This window comes from Lutra lutra, chromosome X (genome assembly GCF_902655055.1).
Source record: "Lutra lutra chromosome X, mLutLut1.2, whole genome shotgun sequence".
Taxonomy (NCBI): Eukaryota; Metazoa; Chordata; class Mammalia; order Carnivora; family Mustelidae; genus Lutra; species Lutra lutra.
In genome coordinates, this window is record NC_062296.1 from 42,179,689 (window position 1) to 42,188,377 (window position 8,689).

Sequence of the window (8,689 nt, forward strand, 5' to 3'; positions counted from 1 at the left end):
GATACTGGTGAAAAGATAGACATATAGATCAATAGAGCAGAATAGAAAGTACAATAGTACCGACATATATATGAATAATTGATTTTTGACAAAGGTACAAAGGCTATAGGAAGGAGAAAGGAAAGCCTTTTCAACCAATGGTGCTGTATTAGTAGAATATCAATATGGAACAAAATGAACACCAGAGTTTACTTCATACCTTACATAAAAATTAACATGAGATGGTTCATAAAACAAAATGAAAAGCTTAAGACTATAAAACTATTAGAGTAAAATATAAGAGAAAGTCTCACAACCTTGGATTAGGCAGCACATTATTTAAATAGAACACAATTATAAAAGGAAAAGTGGATTAAATGGGTTTCATGTAAATTTAAAACTTTTGGTCTTTGAAAGAAACCATTAAGTAAATGAAAAGGCAAACCAAGACTGAGAGAAAAATTTGCAACATATGTATCAGAGAAATTGAATATAGAATTTATAAAGAAATCTTGCAACTTAGTAGTAAGAGGATGAACAACAAAATTTTAAAAATTAGTAAAATATTGGGGTACCTGGGTGGCTCAGTCGGTTGAGTGTCTGCCTTCAGCTCAGGTCATGATCCTAGGGACCTGGGGTTAAGCCCCAAGTTGGGCTCCCTGCTCAGCGGGGAGTCTGGTTCTCCCTCTCCCTCTGCACCCCCCCACTCATGCTCACACACTCTCTTTCACATAAATAAAAATCTTAAAAAATATTAGCAAAATATTTGAACAAATTACTTCACAAAAGAAGACATATGAACAATTAATGAGTACATGAAAAGATGCTGAACATCATTAGTCACCAGAGAAATAAAAATTAAAGCTATAAGATAATATACACCTTTTAAGATGGCTAAAATTTCCAACAGACATTTGAGAAGATGCTCAACATCACTCGTCATCAGGGAAATACAAAGCAAAACTACAATGAGCTATCACCTCACACTTGTCAGAATGGCTAATATTAACACAAGAAACAACAGGTGTTGGTGAGGTTTCAGAGAAAGGGGACCCCTCTTGCACTGTTGGTGGGAATGCAAATTGGTGCAGCCACTGTGGAAAACAGCATGGAGCTTCCTCAAAAAGTTAAAGATAGAACTACCATATGATCCAGCAATTACACTACTAGGTATTTACCCAAATAATACAAAAAAAAAACCACCACTATTCAAAGGGATATATGGACCCCAATGTTTATAGCAGTCTTATCTAAAATAGTCAAACTATGGAAAGAGCCCAAGTGTGCAGTGACTGATGAATATTTGTCAACGCACCAATATTCTGAGGCACACTTTATGACTTTATTTGTAATAGTAAAAAATGGAAAGTATCTAAGTGTCCGTCAAGAGATGGATGGATAAGCATTCACCATATCATGGACTACCACTCAGCAGTAGAAAGGGATATGCTATTACTACATGCAAAATCATTATGTTGAATGAATGAAGCCAGGTAAGAATAAAGGAGAGTACATGCTCTGTGGTTCACTTTATATTATTGCATAAAGCAAAACACAATGACAGAAAGCAGACCAGAGGTTGCTTGAGCATGGGGATGGAAGGAGGGCTGGATTACAAATGGGAAGAAAAATACTTTTGGAGATAATGGAAGTGTTTGGTATTTTCATTGTGGTCATGATTTCATAGACTTAAATATATGTAAAACAGATCAAATTGCATGGTTTAGATACTTAAAAAATTTTAATTTATACCTTAATAAAGTTAAATAATTACTCACATGTAGACACAGACTGAAAGAACTGGAAGTGATAACCTGTTTCGGTGTTTTCTCCTTATGATATTTGGTTTGTTTTTGCTTTATTCTTTATAAGTTCATTTTTTTTCCTTCCTGGCCTCTTTAAAGATTCCTTCAGTGATATCTTGTTTTCTATTACTTGAGGGTGACCACATATGCTTCTGAATGTCTCTTCTTATAGATCTCCTCTTTCTCTTTTTAATTACTAGGCTTCTATCGCAAACCTTACTTCAAAATCTATGAAAACATACACATTTTCCTTGAGAAACTAAACAAACATGAACACATAAATGACTGATAAGGATGAATGCATTAATCCTTTTTGTTGTTCCTGGTTGATTCTTTTGTTTCTATATTTCTTTTATTTTTCTTGCCAGCCTCTTTAGGGACATTTCCAACTAATAGATCTCCATCATCACCTTAAAAAGTCAGAATGTACTGCACACCTAGACTGACCCTCCAATGGGATGTGTTAAGTTAATGGACTTGTTCACTAAAATAACTCAGTTCTCGGGATGCCTGGGTGGCTCAATTGGTTAAGCATCTGCCTTCAGCTCAGGTCATGATCCCATGGTCCTGGGATCAGCCTGCATCGGGCTCCTTACTCAGGGGGAAGCCTGCTTCTTCCTCTTCTTGCCGCTCCCCCTGCTTGCTCTCTCTCTCTCTGACAAATAAATAGATAAAATCTTAAAAAAAAAAAAGTAACTGAGTTCTCCTTCAATCACTTTCTAATTCCATGACTTACTTTTCCTCCTGGCTATTACTTTCTCCAGAAAGTTCTGTTCTCACCCCTCCACCTCTGCTGAAACATCCAGGAAAGTGTGCTTCCTTGTTTGTCTTCAATCATGTTCTGATCATGGCCCCAAAACTTTACTGCTTGTAGAGAGTTCTGTACTCATACCCCACCATTAGAGAAACTCCCAGGAGAGGGGTCTTAATTTGGTTCTTCAACCAATCACATTGTGACCTTGTTCCCAGACATTTGCCACTTTCAGAAAGTTCTGACTTCATCATCCCACACCCTCAGAAACACCATGGAGAGGGGATTTATTTCAGTTCTTCAAAAAATCTTATTCTGAACCCCAACATTACTTCTTTTGGAAAATCTGTCCTCATCTCCCACCACCCCCAAAGAACCCTGATGAGGAGGCTTCCATCAGTTCTCCTTCCACCAGTCAAGTTCTGATCTCACTTCCCACCCACAGATTTTTAAAAATTGGGGCTACCTTGGGAAATCTGGGATTGGTGTATGGAGATGTATAGTATTGATTTTCAGAAGGACCAAAAGGCCATTCATGAACAGCACTCAATCAGCTAGCCTTTATGAAGTGCCTGTGGGTTCACCACCTTGCATTTCCAGATCAGACTCTCCATCATCCCCTTCCTCTAGACAGAAGCTGAATGATCATTCCAGCTCCAAAATATTATAAGGGACACAGGGCTCTCCTTAAATGTTTGCCAATTAAACATGCGGGGATTCTGATGACTGAGGTGTGAACAAGAAATAAACAGTGATTTTGTTAATGTACACCACTGGCAATCAGTACACACATATTTCCAAATCATGCCTTGTGGAGGGGATGTGGTAAGGAGATAAGCACCCTGAACCAGGAACTGTGGTCCCCCCTCTATCACGAACTGGCTATGTGACCTTGGGAAAACCATTTTCCTACCTAGTTTCCTCATCTGTGAAACAAAGTTTGAGGAAGTGATTTTTAAAATTTGTTATTTTTTAAAATAATTTTTACTTAAATTCAACTTAATTAACATATATTATTATTATTAATTTCAGATGTAGAATTCAGTGACTTATCACTTGTGTACACCACCTAGGGCTCATTCCATCAAGTGCCCTCCTTAATGCTTATCACCCAGTTAGCCCATCCTCCCACCCACCTCCCCTCCAGCAACCCTCAGTTTATTCCCTAGAGTAAGGAATCTTATGGTTTTGCCTCCCTCTGTTTTCATCTTTTCCTTCCCTTCCTGTATGTTCATGTTTTGTTCCTTAAATTCTACATATGAGTGAAGTCATATGGTATGTCTTTTTCTGATTTATTTTACTTAGCATAAAACCTCTAGTTCCATCCATGTCATTGCAAATGGCAAGATTTCATTCTTTTCTTTTTTTAAAAAAGGTTTTATTAGAGAGAGAGCACAAACAGGGGAGAGGGAAAAGCAGGTTCCTTGCTGAGTGGGGAGCCCCACTTGGGGTTTGATCCCAGAAATCTGGGATCATGACCTGAGCCAAAGGCAGATGCCCAACCAACTTGAGCCACCCAGGTGCCCCAACATTTCATTCTTTTTCATGGCTGAGTAATATTCCATCACAATGTGTGGGGTGCATACACCCCCTCACATTTTTTTTTATCCAGACATATACATACATACATAAAACAGTGGTCTCAGATTAAAGGTGTACATTAGATTTACCTGGAAAGTTTGTTAAAAATGGAGATTCTGGAGTGCCCATCTGTGGGTCTGGAGGATAGAAGCTGGATGTTTTACATTCTTAAAAAGCCCCCTTCCCAAGGTGTTTTTATGCTGGTGGTGGACTCATACTCCTTGAAAAACAGTAGGGCATACATTCTTAAAATGATATCAAATGTTGAGTTATGAGTTATCCTTGCTCATGGGATGAGAACAACAATAAGAGAAAACAAAGACTAGAGATCTTGAGTCCAGGTAGCTAGAAGAGGAAAGAAATATTAAAAAATAAAAACTAGGGTGAAAGTGGAAGATTGCTTTTTAAACTGCTTTATTAATTTCACTTTATGAAAGGAATAGTTTTTCCTAAAACTGAGTGAAATTGCCCTACAGGGCAGAAAATTTTACACTTGAGACAAAACAATATTTAATTACAAACTGGTAAGTGGAAACACCAAAAGCTTTACAGAAAAAGTAAATCACAAAACTACAAGCTTGTAGAGCCGAGGCCACATTAACAACCTTGGAGAAAACCTTAGGTTTCAAGGTATAAGGCAAAAGTCATAATGATTATCAGGTTCAGGAGTCTGAAAGCGCTTATGATGTCTCATTTGCTGCTCCTTAGTCTTTCTCTTGACCTCCATCATCTGCCCTACAAACTTTTCCTCCTCACCTCCCACTTCATTGTGATCAGTATGCCTGCTAGGTATGGCCCACCGAAAATTAGGGACAAGTCGTCTTATTCGCCCCAGCCTGACATTTCTTCCATGCTTCTGGCCTTCACCCCCTTTCGAATTGCGTGATTCCTCTTCATTCTGCACGGGGCCCTGTTCCTCTCCTTCGTTTTCCTGCTGGGCATTTTCCATATTGACATTTTTCACCGCTGGTTTCTGTTTGGACGCCATTGCTCCTAGGAATTAAGAAACCAGAAAAGGCGCCATTATGTGGGGTGGGGGTGGGACGATCAGCACCGAGGACAGAGGCCCTACTACGCACCTTTCAAAATTCAGAGCCCTGGATTTCAAAGGCTTTTTTAAAATTTTACTCTTCCACCGGAGGCTTCTTGCACTCTTCAGGGGGACCCCGGTCCGAGCACTCCCCCGCTCCCTCCCTGTCGCTCCTCCCCCACTCCCCACCAAGGCCCACCATTTTCCCTGCGGATCCCTGCCCAGGCCTCTACAAGGCATCAAGATGGAGGACGGGCTGGGCGGGAGGGCGCGGGGGAGGAGGGGATCTGGGGTCTCAGGGCTTTCCATACGTTCCCCCCGCTCCCCACACTGTCCCCGGCACCGACCTGGGCCTATCCTTGCAGTCTCCTCCTCCTCCCGATTCTCCCGAAGAGTGCGCCGCCGCGACACTTAGACCTGCACACCTGCAGAGGGCCGGGGTGGGGGCAGCGGGGGCTGCTGCAGCCGAGCGCTCCCCGCGGACCCGACGCTACCCAGCTCCGCCCGGACCCGCCACCCCATCCCCAGTGCTGACCACCGTTTTCTACACCAAGAAGGACGGGGGCGGGGCGGGGGTGCAAGAGGCAGGTGTTTCCGAAGGGTCGTCGCCTCACCGGCGTCCAACCCTCGGCCTACAGTTTTCTGCGGCCAAACGCGGGCTGCGGGGCGGCGTGAGCGCTGCGGTCCTTGCGCCGCTTCGCTCCGGGGCACCGGCCCCCCAGCAGGGCTCGGCGGGCCGCGTGGGCTCTCCCACACTCAGACCAGGGAACGCTCCCCCTCCTCCCGGTCCCTTACCTACTTCCCCTCCGCGTCTGACTCTTCGGGACCGCTTCTGGCCCGCACGCCAGCACGGCCACCGGGTGTAGACACCGAGAAGTGAGCGAGCTAAAGCCGGCTCTGACGCTACAGCTAGGCGCGCGAGTCAGCGTTGGCGGCTCACGTGAGGCCTTCGTCACCGCGAGTGGCACCGCCCCCATTCCGTGCCGGGTTCCGCCCGCCGGGTGGCGCACAGCCAGTTGGCCCGCGCAGCTCTCCTCTGCTGTTGGGTCCTTTTTATTTTATTCATTTATTTGCCAGAGGGGGGAAAAAAAAAAAAAAAGAGCCCAAGCAGGGGGAGCTGCAGGCAGAGGGAGAAGCAGGCTCCTCGCAGAGCAAGGAGTCCCATGCGAAACTGGATCCCAGGACCCTGGGATCATGACCTGAGCCAAGGCAGACGCTAAAGGGACTGAACCACCTAGGATTCCCGAGCCGGGTCCTTCTTAACAGCACCTGACTGGGCTCTGTGGCTCTCCCTTCTTTGTATATTCCTGGGCCTTTCTGTGCCTGCTGGGGAAAGGCAGTATCTTCTCAGGGGCCTACTGGCCCTTCCCAGTTCTTCCCTGGGGACTTTCCTCTTCCTCTCTTATGCTCCTGGGATACATCCCTATCCACTCCAGGAGGGCGGGGCAAATTTAAGCAGGTGCAGAAAACTCAGTGGTGAAGATAATAACATTTTAGTGCAATATTAAAAAAAAATTAATGCAAGGACATCTATGAGCAAGATGTCCCATCCACCCTGCTGCCAACCTGTGGTCCTCTCGGCTACCAACGCTATTTTCTCTATACCAAATGTGTATGTGGGGTGGGGGGACAAGAAAGGATATGGAATTTTTTCTAATTCTTCTTAATATCTTTTTCTTTTGTTCCTTTTTAGTAGAATTGCTTTCTCTTTATAGTTTACATGAACTTTAACTTTTGTTATGGAAAATTTCAAACATATGCAAAAATAAAATGGTATAATGAAAGCCACTCTACTCATCACCTAGCTGTGAAAGTTAACTCATTGCCAGTATTATTTCATGTATCTCCCTACCCACTTTCTACTCTTAGAAATTATTTTTGAAGCAAATCCCTGTCCTAATATTATTTTGTGTGTATTTTCAAAGTACATGTCTATAAGGACTCTCATGTACTTAATTATATAATTCATATATAATATAATATGTATATTTATATCACAATAGCATTTTTACACCTAACAATTAATAATTCCTTAATACTGTTTTATGTCTGGAGTGTCTGGGTGGCTCAGTTGGTTAAGCGTCTGCCTTGGGCTCAGGTCATGATCCCAGAGTCCTGGGATTGAGCCCGGAGTTGGGCTCCCTGCTCAGTGGGGAGTCTGCTTCTCCCTCTTCCTCTGCCTCTCCCCCTGCTTGTGCTCTTTCCATCTCCCTCTCAAATGAATAAATAAAATCTTTAAAAAATACTGTTTTATGTCCAACCCATGTTCAAATTCTCAATTCTGTCATAGTTTTTAAAAAATTTTTTATTTATTTTTAAATCGTAAGACTTTAAAAAAATGTTTATTATTTATTTATTTATTTGACAGAAAGAGAGACAGCAAGCAGGGGGAGCAGGAGAAGGAGAAGCAGGCTCCCCACTGAGCAGGGAGCGGGATATGGGGCTCTATCTCAGGACCCACAGATCATGACCTAAACCAAAGGCAGACGCTTAACCAACTGAGCCACCCAGGCACCCCATCATAGCTTTTTTTTAAAAAAAATATTTTATTTACTTATTTGACACAAAGAGAGAGAGATCACAAGTAGGCAGAGAGGCAGGCAGAGAGTTGGGGGGAAGCAGGCTCCCTGCTGAGAAGAGAGGCCCGCGGGGCTCGATCCCAGGATCCTGAGATCTTGACCTGAGCCGAAGGCAGAGGCTTAACCCACTGAGCCACCCAGGCGCCCCCGTCATAGCTTTTTAAAAAAATAGTTTGTTTGGATCATGTTCTAAATAAGACCTAATATGTATTTCTGCTTTCAAGATACTCTTTTTGTCTTTGACTTTGACAATTTGACTATAATGGGTCTTGGTGAGTGTATTCTGCAAGTTCATATCTGATGTTGAAACTTTCTATTGTATTTTTAATTTCAGCTACTGTACTTTTTAGCTCCAGAATTTTTGTTAGTACTTTTAATAATTTCTTCCTGTTTATTCATTTTCTCTATTTGGTGAGCCATTATTCTCCTGGTTTATTTTATTTCTTTGTCTGTGGTTTCCTTTAACTTTTTGAGCATATTAAAGACAGTTGACTTAAAATCTTTCCTTAGTAAGTCCACCTTGCTCAGGGACAGTTTCTACTAATTCCGTTTTTGCTGTGAATAGGCCATACTTTCTTTGTATGTTTTACAATTTTTGTTGTTGAAACTGGATATTTTGAATATTATAATGTGGTACCTCTGGGAGTCATATTCTTCCCTCTCCTCAGGATTTGTTGCTGGCTGTTGTGGGCTGATGTTTGTTTGTTTAGTGACCTTTCTAAATTGTTTTTGTGAAATTTGTATTCTTTTGTTATGTGTACCACTGAAGTCTATTGCCTTAGCTTAGTGATTAGCTGGTGTTTTGACAGTTACCTTTATTTTTTTATTTTATTTTTTTTTAAAGATTTTATTTATTTATTTGTCAGACAGAGAGAGAGAGATCACAAGTAGGCAGAGAGGCAGGCAGAGACAGAGGGAGAAGCAGGTTCCCTGCCGAGCAAGGAGCCCGATGTGAGACTCGATC

The 8,689-nt window shown here is 42.4% G+C and overlaps 1 protein-coding gene across 1 annotated transcript; it reads right to left on the reverse strand.

Moving 5' to 3' along the window:
• Positions 1-4,513: 4,513 nt before the first annotated feature.
• BEX4 (brain expressed X-linked 4) lies at positions 4,514-6,094 on the reverse strand. Its single transcript, XM_047716810.1, has 3 exons — positions 5,942-6,094; positions 5,494-5,571; positions 4,514-5,109 (listed from the first exon to the last, which is right to left on the reverse strand). Exon 3 carries the CDS (start codon positions 5,102-5,104, stop codon positions 4,742-4,744), a length of 363 nt encoding a protein of 120 aa, XP_047572766.1. The 5' UTR covers positions 5,105-5,109; positions 5,494-5,571; positions 5,942-6,094; the 3' UTR covers positions 4,514-4,741.
• Between the last annotated feature and the right edge of the window lie 2,595 nt (positions 6,095-8,689).

Excerpts from the sequence above, each read along its gene's own strand:
- BEX4 (XM_047716810.1), bottom strand. The coding sequence starts at position 5,104 with ATGGCGTCCAAACAGAAACCAGCGGTGAAAAATGTCAATATGGAAAAT.